Below are 12,948 nucleotides of genomic sequence, written 5' to 3'. Positions count from 1 at the left end.
TTCAGTGAACAGCACGTCAAACCCCGATCTCGTCTACCTGTATCTTGCACTGCCACACTCCACCATTTTCTCTCGTCTTGTACTTCTACACCTCCCACGCGAAACCGAGTAATCGCGACCGACCATGGCGGACCTCTCCATCGAGGAGGCGAACAAGATTCGCCTGTCCATGGGTTTGCCTGCCCTGCCTGGATCTGGCGCCACAGTAGCCCCGTCTGGACCAACTTTCAAGCCAGCGAGAGACGACGACGACTCTGACGAGGAACCCGCGAGCACCATCGACACACGCCAGGCTGCCGCGCACGACAACTGGCAGAAGCTACAGGACGAGCAAAATGCCAAGAAGAAGCGCGAAGAGCGGACAGCTGCGATCAAAAAGGAACGCGAGAAGGCTGCGCGACATGCGAAGCTTGATGGCAAGGGTCTCGCGGATGAGATGAACGACGATGATGACATGGCGTGGTTAAAAGGCAGCAAGAAGCGCCAGAAGAAGATCGCCAAGGCTGAGCAGACGCAGAAGGAACTCGAGGAGCGGGAGCGCCAGGCACGCGAAGCGATGCAGTATACCGAATCAGATCTCGCTGGTGTCAAAGTCGGCCACGAAGTAGATCAGTTCGACGATGGAGAAGATCAGATCTTGGTACTGAAAGACACGGCAGTTGACGGTGAAGATGACGACGAGCTGGAAGCAGTCGCGATCAAGGAGAAGGAGAGGCGAGAAGAGAGGCTAAATTCTAAGAAACGCAAGATGGCCTATGACCCCAACGACATGGACGAGTCTGGCCAGAAGTCGATATTGGCACAGTACGACGAGGAAATCGATGGAAAGAAAAACAAGGCCTTCACACTAGATGGCAAGGGTCGCACGGTCGAGGATATCGAAGCTGAAGCTGCAGGCGCTGCTCAGCCGAAGAGGGTAGCCATCAGCTTGGACATCTTGAAGGACGACGCACCTGCAAACGACTATATGGACTTTTCAGCGATGAAGATGAAAAAGCCTAAGAAGAAGAAGGCCAAGAAGTCAAAGAGGGAGCGCGTCGAGGATGAAGAAGAGATGTTTATTGCACCCGCGGAGGAGCCTGCAGCCGACGATATGGACCTTGACGACGCTGAGGCAGCAGCAGTGCCAAAAGCTAAGAAGAAGAGTATGTTCGATGAATCGTTCGTTGACGATGACGATCTCCAGGCCAATCTTGCTGCTCAACGCCAAAAAGCATTGAAGAAGCGGAAGAAGATGCGTCCCGAAGATATAGCACGACAGCTTCGTGAGGAAGCCTCCGCACCCCAGACACCTGATGTGCTGGATTCCACCGAATTTGTCGATGAGGCCGCACTGGTGATTGACGAAACAACCGAGTTTGTGCAAAACCTAGGCGCGAATACCGGAGACAACGAGGAAGAGGAGTCACGGCGCAAACGCAGAAAGTCCAGCCATATGTCTGAAGGCGTGAAATCCATGGGCGACATACAGCCAATCGATGATGACGGTGATCTGGAAATGGGACAGTCGTACGCTGAAGTGGCTGAAGCTGAAGACGCCCGTCAACGTAGTGAGGAGCGTGCTCGCTCTGTTGGCTTCACAGACACCGGCCTTGAGGCAGAAAAGACTGTCGACCAGGGCCTCGGTGCAACTCTTGCTCTCTTGAGGCAACGCGGCTTAGTGACCCAGTCCGACACCACCGACCGCAACGCAAGCTACCGAGATCGCCAGAAGTTCCTTGCCGACAAACTCAAAGCCGAAGGAGACGCCGAGCGCCAACGAAAGGTCGCACGTGAGCGTGAGCGAGGCTCAGCGCGATGGAACACCATGACTCCCCGTGAACGTGAGGAATGGGCTCGCAAGCAGAACACCAACGCCGACGTATCCGAGAGCAGAAGACTCGCCGAGATCTTCAACAAAGAGTACAAGCCGAACGTTGAGCTGAACTACGTCGACGAGCACGGACGCCAGATGAACCAGAAGGAGGCATTCAAGCAGCTCAGTCACCAGTTCCATGGCAAGGGCAGCGGCAATACGAAGACGAAGAAGCATCTCGACAAGATTGCGGCCGAGCAGAAGAAGATGGCCGAGAGTTCCCTGGAGACTAACCGTGCGGGTGGTTTCGGCAATGCACAGGATCAGCAGGCGAAGAAGCTCAAGACCGCTGGTGTTCGTCTGCAGTAAACGACAACATATGACTCGGAGTTCGATGTGTTGTTGGATTTGGCATATGAATTTGGCAACTGGATCACACAAAGGTTAGTAGCTTCTACAACAATTTTATAGGAAAGAATCAATTGTTAATGCAACGCCTCGAATAGAACAACCCCAGCCCAACCCCTGTTGATGGTATACATATTCCCTGGTGATGCTGTCTTGGTTTTGCTGACTCCAGGTTTGTCATACTCTTCTGCGGTGCTCGTGACTGACGTGGAAAGTTTCTCGCACTTGACCCCTTGATTCTTAACTCGTACTGTGATCGAAAGGTAGGCTTTGCTTGTCCCCAATATGACCCGATTCGTGTGGAGTTGTATATTCCACGGTGGCATGATATCTCAACACCAAATCCATGCATGCATGTTGTAAACCACCTCATCCCACAGTAGACTAACACTCCGTCGACCTCTTATCATATCCTGTCCATCAAGTAAAGTACAAAGATACGTTATGCTCCAACACTAGCTTCGCGGTGCATCACGCACTTGGTAGACAGACAAGCAATGGCATATAATTTACTCATTGCAATACGCAGTATGATCTCTATATCTCGCCCCTTTTCTTTCTTTTCTTCGTTTTAAAACGTACTATCATTTTGATCCATGGGTCTCTTCCTATTTTCCTTCCGAATTGAGCACCGAAAAACTGGAATCGCGCGGTTGAAAAGCATAGGGAAACAGTCTGCTCACCATGCACACGCACCGTCTGGACGAAATGAGGGTACATGGAATGAACCGGGGTTCGTAGAGTTGCAGTTATGTCGTTCCATACATCCAACGTAAACTCAAAAACATAATCACCACGCAGCGCAGCAAAAGACCCAGATGTGAATTAATGTCATAACGTCTTAATTGCGTATCAAAAAAGCACACACTCTTGAAAAAAGGCATCAGTCCCAGATTCGAGCCAACAATGCAAGCCATGCGCACCCCACACACTCCACTTGGTGGGAAAATATGTCCACCCACCAAAAACTTCCAAGTACAACGCAAACACAAACTCAAACACAAGCGCAACGCGACGCGACAGAGCAAGCATTTTAAACCAACACCTCCACGGCCACCATATCTGGCCATAATGTACAAGGAAATTGATTATGTAGTCCCCAGCCAACGAACCGGGGGGGGGAAAGGAGGTGACGACCATGTACGCGGAAGCGCCTACAACGCCAATGATGGACGAATTTCAGAAATCGAGACAGGCAAAAAAAAATGTGAGAAGCCGTCCAGGATGGGGTAGTTCCAGCCGAGAGCGCCAGAAAAAGACAATGAGACAGATGGGGGGTGCGCAGGCTGTGGAAAAAATGGTAGGACGAGGAAAAGAATAAGCATAGATATGTGGGTGGAGTAAAGAAGAGAAAACGCCGCGCTATACAAGGTCGGTCGTATGCAACAAAATGCCGGACTACGAATCTTGTAAGAAATACTCCAAGGAGGAACAGAAAGAAGCGGATAGAAACTAGTTATTGCCCTTCATCCTCTTGTTCCCTACCACCCTTGGGCTCTGCTTCACCTTGATGGTACCGTTCATGTCTCCGCTGCCATCGTCCATGTCCATTTTTGCTGTACTGCGCCGCCGCTTCGTAGCCATGTTGGGTGATGTGTTGACACTCGCCGTGTGCGAACTTGTGCTTTGCTGCTTGACCATGGCGTGTGATGCGGGTGACGGCGTGTGGCTGTAGTGTGGTGAGCCGTTTATACCGTTGGGGAGAAGCTGGTTTTGCAGAGCTGGGGACATGAACTGGTGGTTTTGCGAGCCTGGTTGACCGGGGCCAGGTGGCCGTATTTGTTGCATATTTGGATGTTGCATATTTGGGTGTGGCATAGCTGGGTTCGGTTGGTTAATTGCTGGCGTTTGATTCATTGCCGCAGAAGGATTGTTGGACATCATGCCATTCCAGTGCTCGAGGGCTTCGGACGGCTTTAGATTTGGATGCTCGAGATAGTGCGACATGAGACTTGTCATGTTATTCATTGTCTCATATATCTGCTGACGTCAGCTGGGCGTACGCGTGGTAACTGATCTGCGAGACTGACCTCAAGATAACCTTGCAGCGCGTGCGGTAAACCGAAGTCTGTCGCGCCGGCACTAAGTAACTTGGACATGGGCAAATACGGTTCCATTGGTTCTTGGGCTCGTTGCTGTAGTTGCTGCTTTTGCTTGGCCGACTGCTTCCCCATGCGAGGTGACTGGTTTGGAATGTGGGGATTGGGCGATGGCTGATGGAACATGGCTTCCAAGGCAGAGCGTGGTATGTATTGCTGGTGATTCTGGCCCTCAAACTGCAGCCAATCCATCTTCTCTGTACCAGACCAGAAAGCTGTTAGTTTTCCGTTATAGACAACCTAAACATGTTAGCTATGGTTTTTGAGTTTGGGGATATAAGCCTACCTGGCAATGATTCTTGTAGGTATAGATGAATTTCGCACGGTCGCAAGTCACTTTTGTTTCGGTGGGCGATGCCTTCTCCGATGATCCGTCCAAGGTAATTTGAAGATTGATAACGTCGGTGTTGAAGAGCGTATAGAAGTACCTTGGTAAGGCAGCATACACAATTTCGAATTGCTTTGTCTTTTCGGCCGATGAAGAACAGAGCACATGTATGAAAGAGCCAGTCTCGTTAAAGTGTTTATCAACGAAACTCTGCCACCTCGAAACATCGTTCAAATCGGCGGAGGTCTGCATGATGTAAGTAGAAGTAGGTCATTCGGTTCGAGCATACTTACAGCGTATCTTCCCATCTGGTCCACAAAATTCATCAACTTCAGTGTTCCTTGCCCTCCAGAAGGAGTTTGCGATTGGGACTGGGCGCTCCTCATCAACGCCAACGACCGGGCCCGAGCTTCCTGGGCCTGAGCGTGTGCTTGAGCTTGCTGTAACAAGGCTGGATTTCGCGTTTGCATCTGTGTCTGGTTTTGAGGTGGTTGGTTGGGCTGTGGAGGCATATTCGGAGGTTGAATAGGCGCTGATGTCTGCTGCTGAGGTTGAGGGACTGGCTGTGATGTTTGCTGCTGCTGTTGCTGCTGCTGTGATTGTTGTTGTAATTGTGGAGTCGGTTGAGGAGCAGGAGACGAATGACCCTGATGGCTCCCTATTGCCGAAGGTGGACGCAGGGGGCCTTGCTGAGGTTGTGATGTTGTCGGAGGCCCTGGGTTTCCTCCCTGGCTGTGATTGCTCGACTGGGATTGAGCGTGCTGCATTGCAATAGCCTGTTGCATGTGCTGCTGCTGTTGTTGCTGACGTTGTTGTTGTTGCTGCTGCTGCTGTGCTTGCTGTTGCTGTTGTTGTTGTTGCTGCTGCTGTTGCTGTTGTTGTTGCGCTTGTTGTTGCTGTTGTTGTTGCTGTTGCTGCTGCGCTTGTTGCTGCTGTTGTTGCTGTTGCTGCTGCTGCTGTTGTTGTTGCTGCTGTTGCTGCTGCTGTTGCGCTTGTTGCTGTTGATGTTGTTGCGCTTGCTGATGGGCCAATGCAGCGGCTTGCTGTGGGCCACCTTGTTGCTGGTTCTGCATTTGTTGCTGTTGCTGCTGCAACTGTTGCAGATGCGGAGGCAGATTGACAAACTGCTGTCCCATCTGGCCTGCTCTCATTGCTGCCAGTTGCTGTTGTTGTTGCTGGCTCATGTTTGGCATATGGTTCTGAAAGCCCATGCCCATCCCGCCGTGTTGCTGCTGCTGGGCAAGCATTTGCTGTTGTTGCGCCGCCTGCTGCTGACGCATGAAAGCCTGCTGCTGAGCATTTAATTGGTGGTTTCTCGCCTGCTGCTGTTGCATCAGAGCAGCGTTCACTAGGTCAATCTGTCAGTGGATGATGCAGAAATCGTGTCAGAACACTCACTCATGCCGGGGTGATGCTGCTGTTGGAACATCTGTGCCTGTTGAGGCTGCAAATGCGAGAGCGCATGGGCGTTGGGTCCCATTCCGGGTTGCATGCCCATCATGGGTCCTGCCTGGCTCACGGGGCCGTTGGGGCCTGAGACGCCTGGGTGCATACCCGGTGGCATAGGCTGGCCTGGAGTCGGCCCTGGACCGCCCATGGGGTGTCCGTGGGGCATGCCCTGCGGATGCATACCAGGGTTGTGGGGATAGCTTGTGGTCATCATCTTGTTCGCGCGCTCGTCACACAGTGGACCGCAACCTCACAGTCTTGGAAACGGCTCTCCGATGGATGCGATGCGTACAACAGACGATCAGTCTAAAGGGGTGGCCGGGAATCTAAACGTTCAGAAGGAACGACGGGTGAGCGCAGCGTGAACACGGACGTGTGCTCCCAGGGATCCAATTGCGACGACGACGATGACAAGAGACAGAGAGGTTCAGGGCAATTTGCAGCAAGCTGGCGACTCTACCAAGAGGCCACGCACTGGTCCAACTCTTGTGTCGAGACGCGTTGCCGCGGGAAGCGATCGACTGCCCGCGCGAGAGTCGCGGTGGGCGTTGGGCGGCCGCGAGCTGGCGACTATCGCGGTTGAGATGGGACGGGAGGAGCTGGCGTCTCTCCGTCGCGTGAGAAGCTGCGCAAGGATGCTGAAGCGCACCAAGGTCGTGTCGAGGCGTGCACTGGGGCTGGCGCGGTGTGGTGCCGTGCGGTGTCGTGTCGCAGCCGTCCCGCCAGCAGAGCGGTGGAGAGAATATAACAGGCGAAGTGCAAGGCTGCGATGGGCGCAGCAACGTCGTCTAGGGCCCGCGTCGTATGCGACGATGCATCCGCGAGTGGTGAGGGTCCAGGACCTGCGGTAGCCCAGGAATCGGTGGGTGGAGTGGTTAGGTAGTGAGAGATGGCGGTGCCGATCAGTATCCTGGGAGGGTTAGGGGTCGTCGTTTCGGTATCGCGCGAAAAGGTGCGTGGCTGGGCAGCAACAACGAGATATCCAGACACCAGCTCTGCGTGCTGCTCGAATCGTACGATGGGCTCACGGCAACAGGAGATAGGTGTCTTAGCCTTCTGAAAGTCTAATCAGAACGCACCCCAGAGCCATGGCCATCTGAGGGCACATGACGTTACTGATGACAAAAACGAAAAATACCACTAGCATGTTTCGATCGATACACGTGACTGCGCTAGTCGGAGCTCTCACTTTTCTTCGTCTGCAATTTCCAAATCTTTTCTCCGACAAATCCTCGCCCAACGCCAACACCGCGCACTTCTCGACGCGCAGCATGTGCATCGCTGCAGTCGTCTGCTCCGGTTTGCCCTTTTGAGGTATTTCGCCTTTTGGTGGCACGCGGGCGCAAGCTCGGTGTACTAGGTCAGTTCGCCCTCCAGTTTCTTTGTTTTTCCGCCTGGAGTGATGATACACCAACCTTCTTCTTTTCCCAACAGATTCGACCTTGAAGAAATTTATGCTGTCCGGGCCCCGTCGCAGGGTGCCTGCTACTTGCCAGTACTTTCGTCTGACCTCACCATCTGCTTTGCAGTTGCTTCGATCTGCTTGCCTAGTGCACTGCTAACAGCTCAAGCATAGTTTTCGAACAGAGCCCACCTCGTTAGACGCGCAATAACTGCCACATGCTTCTTGCAAACGCTTTGATCCCTCCGAGGCATCCATCATACCGCTAGCTTCTAGCAACTCCAACAAGAGTACACACAGGCTGAATGCACTGCTTGATTTATGTGCTAACAACAGGTGCGCTCGCGTGCTATCGTTCCAAAGGTCAGTCGCGTCTTTTTCTCACTCTATGCCCTTTCATGATGAAACATTCCTACATTCGCAGTTTCCACGCTAGCCATCACTCGAACCTTTTGCGATGGACAATGAGCGCGAATACCTTCCTTGGATGTCTGACCTCACTCTCAACATTTCGCTTTCATGCACATACTGTTTTGAAGCACCTGCTGACGAGTCGAACAGGTATTTGATTTGTGACGTTTGGTTGATCGTTTGCGTAAGACCGTGACAGTTTCGAAATGATTCCTTTGGGAGGTGTAGCTAGTTTCCCCGTCAATAGCTGTAGCAATACACTTGAGATATCAACTGAACGCTTTCTTTCCGCATTTATGATAATTATGCATGCGATTATGATTACGAATTCTTGTGCCCCACTTCTGTAGCACGAACCCTCACCACCTGAAGATGATACGACGTCTTTGACAACAGCTTCTTGATACCGAATAGTTGTGGTGCAGTAATAAAAACCACATTGCCACAGCTACAGGAGCATCCTCGGACTGGGCTGGTTGTTTGACCTTATCGACTATTTCCGACGGTGCCGTCATATAGCCAAGGACGCTAAGGAAGCTGGCTAGAGCTTCCCTCCCACCTCGACCTTGGACTCCAACACCGTCACAACGATCCGCTGGAACCACGGCCCACGAACCCATCCCTCATATCGCCCAATACCGCCAATATGCCTGAGGTTCTGGACTCGCGCATGATCTCGGTGACGCCCCGACTACGATACAATACTATCGGTGGCATCAACGGTCCACTGGTCATCCTCGACAACGTACGTGGCTGCGGGAGCTTTGACGAGCGTAACGGAGGCTTATGCGCAAGGTGCACAGGTCAAATTCCCCCGCTACAATGAGATCGTAGCCCTGACGCTGCCCGATGGCACGGAGCGCGCCGGCCAGGTCCTCGAGGCGCGAGGTAAGCTACTACAACATGACGCATTGAGCGCACACGCTGACACAGACCCAAGGAAACCGCGCCGTTGTCCAGGTACAGCCCCTCGCTTACAATCGCCTTGTTCTCTGTTCTGATTGCGCTGCAGGTCTTCGAAGGCACATCTGGCATCGACGTCAAGAAGACCAGGGTCGAGTTCACGGGCCACAGCTTGAAGCTCGGCGTGTCCGAGGACATGTTGGGTCGTATCTTCGATGGCTCTGGAAAGGCCATCGACAAGGGCCCTAAGGTGCTGGCCGAGGACTACCTCGACATCAACGGCAGTCCTATTAACCCCTACTCGCGAGTAAGGCTCTCTGCGCATGGTGCAGAGCATAGGAACTGACCACTCACAGGTCTACCCCGAAGAGATGATCTCTACCGGTATCTCTGCCATTGACACCATGAACTCTATTGCTCGTGGCCAGAAGATTCCCATCTTTTCCTCGTCCGGTCTTCCCCACAACGAAATCGCCGCGCAAATTTGCAGACAGGCTAGTCTGGTCGGCAAGCCTACTAAAGGTGTACACGATGATCACGATGACAACTTTTCCATCGTCTTTGGTGCTATGGGTGTCAACTTGGAGACGAGTCGATTCTTCACAAAGGACTTCGAGGAGAACGGCAGCATGGAGCGTGTCACGCTCTTCTTGAACCTGGCGAACGATCCTACGTAAGTGGTGTGACGACACGCGAGACTGCTGTGACTGACTTGGAATAGTATCGAACGTATCATTACCCCCCGTCTCGCTCTTACCACGGCCGAGTACTACGCATACCAGCTCGAGAAGCACGTCTTGGTCATTCTCACCGACTTGACTTCCTACTGCGACGCCCTGCGTGAGGTCTCTGCCGCTCGAGAAGAAGTGCCAGGTCGACGTGGTTACCCAGGTTACATGTACACTGATTTGTCCACCATTTACGAGCGAGCCGGACGTGTTGAGGGCCGAAATGGCTCCATCACTCAAATTCCCATCTTGACTATGCCTAACGATGGTATGTGTGGACATTTTACAATGTTTAGACATTGACACTGACTGGTTGCAGATATCACGCACCCCATTCCCGACTTGACGGGTTACATTACGGAGGGTCAGATCTTCATTGACCGTCAGCTCTACAACAAGGGTATCTACCCACCTATCAACGTGCTACCCTCGCTGTCTCGTCTCATGAAGTCTGCCATCGGAGAAGGCCGCACGCGAAAGGATCACGGCGATGTCTCTAACCAGCTGTACGCCAAGTACGCCATCGGTCGTGACGCCGCCGCTATGAAGGCTGTCGTTGGTGAGGAAGCCCTGTCGGCGGAAGACAAGCTGTCCCTTGAGTTTCTCGAGAAGTTCGAGCGTTCGTTCATCGCCCAGGGTGCCTACGAAGCCCGCACCATTCACGAGTCGCTCGACTTGGCGTGGTCGTTGCTCCGCATTTACCCCAAGGAACTGCTTAACCGTATCCCGGCCAAGGTTCTTGACCAGTACTACCAGAGGAGTCGCGGCGATGGGGACAAGAAGAAGAAGGCAACCAAGGACACGAGCGACAACTCGGGTGAGGGCGAGAATCTGATTGATGTGTAGAGAAGTAGTGACGTGTAGAAGAGTAGAGACGTATGTGTGAGCGTTTAGTAAATTTTCAATTGAGTACATATCAGCCTGTTTGATCGGTGATCTTACTTTCTAAATGCGTGATGTGTCTGCTCCCACATCAACTACTGATGAAGAGTACAGCTTTACAAAGACTCAACAATACATGGTTTGCCTTGTCAGGCGCTAAGTTGTAAACTCGTTTCGCAGTGCTTGCAGACGCGGGTAAGCAGAAAGGCTATGAAGATAAGAATATTCTCCCTGACAAAGCACTTGGCTGATGTCTTTGAAGCTGAGATTGGCCGAACTGAACCTGCACATATAACAAGCATCCTATCGTAATGGTTGATGTAGCATATAAACTTTTCTATGAGGATTTGACGTTCATTGCCTTCCCCCCTTCCATTCCTCCACATCTTCATCCAGGTCCCATCTCAAGAGACAAGTGGTATGCAGCCGTCCGGAGGTGAAAGCAAGTCATCAGCAAGCAACATGCGGAAATCCTGCAGCTACTTACCTTCACTTCCCACCCTGTCATGACGCATGTAAACAAATGCGCGTTGCTGGGTGAAATTCTCATGTTTTGATCTCGAGTTTTGTCTGTGTGTTTGTGTGTGACTCAACGAACGACCACGCACTGAGTTCTTGCGAGATTTGTTCGACTCTGCTCTGCTCTGCTGCTCCTGTTCCACCTCGGTACGCTGTGATTTGCTTCGCTCTGGTGTTGCTGCTGTCCTGCTGTGGCTGGAGAGGATGGAAGGCGTGTCTGCTTTGACTCGGTGGAGGATGGGGGCGGTGATTCGGAGGTGAGTTCTTCTTTCTGTTTGTTTTTGGGCGGTGGTTTCCAGCCGTCTGTTGTTTTTTGTTTGTTTGGGCGGTTGTGGGGCTTGGTTGGAGCTGATATGGAAACGGGTTGGTGAGGGTGTGGGGAGAGGTGGTGGGTGGGGAGTGGACTGCCGTGATACGACGGAACAGGATGAGACGAGACAAGACGAGAAGAGACGGAGTTACATATGACGATGTCATACATAACGCGCTGGATACCGGTGCTCGACGAGACGCACGACACTACACGCCTGGAGGTTCTCAGAGCGATACACAAGAACAGACAAAACGCTCGCACACCATTCGAGCCATCAACAAACTCCTGGGCAGATACATTCAGAACGACTTCCAGGTCTATGCTGACTTCAATGGACTATTACCATACGAGCAAGACTCGGAAAAGCGTTGGAGCTACCAAGGACCTCCATAACACTAACTTCCAAGCTACCGAACCCACTTTGTAGACTGCAAGCGTGGTAATCATGCGAACAAAATCTAACCTCTGTCTAGATATGGAGACCACGGGGGGATCGTCTTCTCCCCAGACATGCCATTCTGGGCGAGAGAAGGTATCCACGCCTTCATCGCCGGACTCGACTCCGAGTCGATCGTTGGCCAATTCGCCTTTGGGCGTTTTGGGGGGAACTTTCCTCTCGGAGCTACGGGGACGGAGATATGGGTGGACGGGCGGGGATGGCATCAAGAGCCTCACTTTACGGTGAGGCTCGATTTTGTCATGAGAGAATCGTACGTCTTCAATGTCATATGTTTTTTCTTGAGAATTGCGTTCTAACAGACAAAGACCCGCCAGGGTATACTTTTCCACCGCACATGTTTTCCTGGACGGCGGAGAGTCGATGGACTTGAGTGGAACCCATTGGCACAGGGCGGGAGGGGGGCTGTGGTGGAGGTGGCCGGTATGTATAGGTCTTCTTTATCGGAGAGAGTTCAGTGCGGTGGCTAACATGGGAAGATATTCACTCAAAGGCCGATGGACGCACCGAGGATACCTCGGGGCGCCATGCCCGATTACCGCCCGGAGTGGATGCTGCCTCCTTCCGCAAGCTCTTCGCCTTCGTGGGACTCCCGCGCGTCCTGGTCTTATTCGTCTCGGAGCCGATCTCGATCACCCTCTCCATATTCTGACGAGTACTTGGAACGGGGCCAGGTATGTTCAATAGGATGCCATTTCTATCTCTTGTGCCAGTTTTTTTCGAGTGCATCATGCTGACATGTCATGACCCAGAACTCTCCCCGCCCCATCACTCCCTCCCCCTATGGTTCCGAGTCCCCTCATCACCCACACCCACCAGATCACCAGGCATCGGCTCCAGCCTCCGAGACCCCCGCTCGTCCCCCTTCATCGTCGCCTCGCTGTGCGTGTAGAACTTGCCGAAGAAGGTCCACATCTTCTCTCTCAAGCCTTTGAACGGCTGCTCCCCAGGCCGTGGGTTCATGGGGTCCTTGGCAAAGTCGTGGAAGAGGGTGCCGTAGACGACGATGAAGGATATGAGACTCCATTGCACGATCTTGGTCCACTTGTTCCACGTTGGGCGGATCGACTTGGCTTTTATGCGCCGCTTGAACTTGCGCTCGAAGCGGAACTGTTGCTTCTCCGTCAGCTCGCGGAGGTTCGGCGGCCATTTCCTCTTGACGCGGTAGCGGTTGCGCACAAAGTCGAAGGGCGGGAGCGTGTTCTCGTGCCGGCCGAGGAGGCGGTTGATGAAACGCAGCATTGTGCTGGCTGC

General features: G+C 52.8%; 5 protein-coding genes across 5 annotated transcripts; 2 read left to right on the top strand and 3 right to left on the bottom strand.

The window, feature by feature from the left end:
- Window positions 1-124: 124 nt before the first annotated feature.
- On the top strand, window positions 125-2,164 carry P153DRAFT_374776 (uncharacterized protein; the record flags this gene model as incomplete). Its single annotated transcript, XM_033669537.1, has 1 exon — window positions 125-2,164. One exon carries the CDS (start codon window positions 125-127, stop codon window positions 2,162-2,164), a length of 2,040 nt encoding a protein of 679 aa, XP_033525340.1.
- A 1,491-nt stretch (window positions 2,165-3,655) lies between these two features.
- P153DRAFT_384167 (uncharacterized protein) lies at window positions 3,656-6,293 on the bottom strand (the record flags this gene model as incomplete). Its single annotated transcript, XM_033670318.1, has 5 exons — window positions 3,656-4,183; window positions 4,234-4,542; window positions 4,589-4,876; window positions 4,924-5,978; window positions 6,029-6,293. 5 exons carry the CDS (start codon window positions 6,291-6,293, stop codon window positions 3,656-3,658), a joined length of 2,445 nt encoding a protein of 814 aa, XP_033525339.1.
- A 2,194-nt stretch (window positions 6,294-8,487) lies between these two features.
- P153DRAFT_365576 (V-type ATPase) lies at window positions 8,488-10,445 on the top strand. The gene is made up of 7 exons (XM_033667846.1): window positions 8,488-8,637; window positions 8,696-8,780; window positions 8,833-8,852; window positions 8,905-9,102; window positions 9,152-9,468; window positions 9,517-9,791; window positions 9,843-10,445. The coding sequence occupies exons 1-7, from the start codon at window positions 8,539-8,541 to the stop codon at window positions 10,367-10,369; spliced, it is 1,521 nt and encodes a 506-aa protein (XP_033525338.1). The 5' UTR covers window positions 8,488-8,538; the 3' UTR covers window positions 10,370-10,445.
- Window positions 10,446-10,951: 506 nt separating this feature from the next.
- Window positions 10,952-11,900, bottom strand: P153DRAFT_355752 (uncharacterized protein; the record flags this gene model as incomplete). Its single annotated transcript, XM_033666594.1, has 3 exons — window positions 10,952-11,443; window positions 11,581-11,665; window positions 11,701-11,900. 3 exons carry the CDS (start codon window positions 11,898-11,900, stop codon window positions 10,952-10,954), a joined length of 777 nt encoding a protein of 258 aa, XP_033525337.1.
- Window positions 11,901-12,462: 562 nt separating this feature from the next.
- P153DRAFT_287328 (uncharacterized protein) lies at window positions 12,463-12,936 on the bottom strand (the record flags this gene model as incomplete). The annotated part of the gene is made up of 1 exon (XM_033663525.1): window positions 12,463-12,936. The coding sequence occupies one exon, from the start codon at window positions 12,934-12,936 to the stop codon at window positions 12,463-12,465; it is 474 nt and encodes a 157-aa protein (XP_033525336.1).
- Between the last annotated feature and the right edge of the window lie 12 nt (window positions 12,937-12,948).

Source organism: Dothidotthia symphoricarpi (assembly GCF_010015815.1).
Source record: "Dothidotthia symphoricarpi CBS 119687 unplaced genomic scaffold P153scaffold_7, whole genome shotgun sequence".
NCBI lineage: Eukaryota > Fungi > Ascomycota > Dothideomycetes > Pleosporales > Dothidotthiaceae > Dothidotthia > Dothidotthia symphoricarpi.
This window is presented reverse-complemented; position numbering and strand designations above follow the sequence as displayed.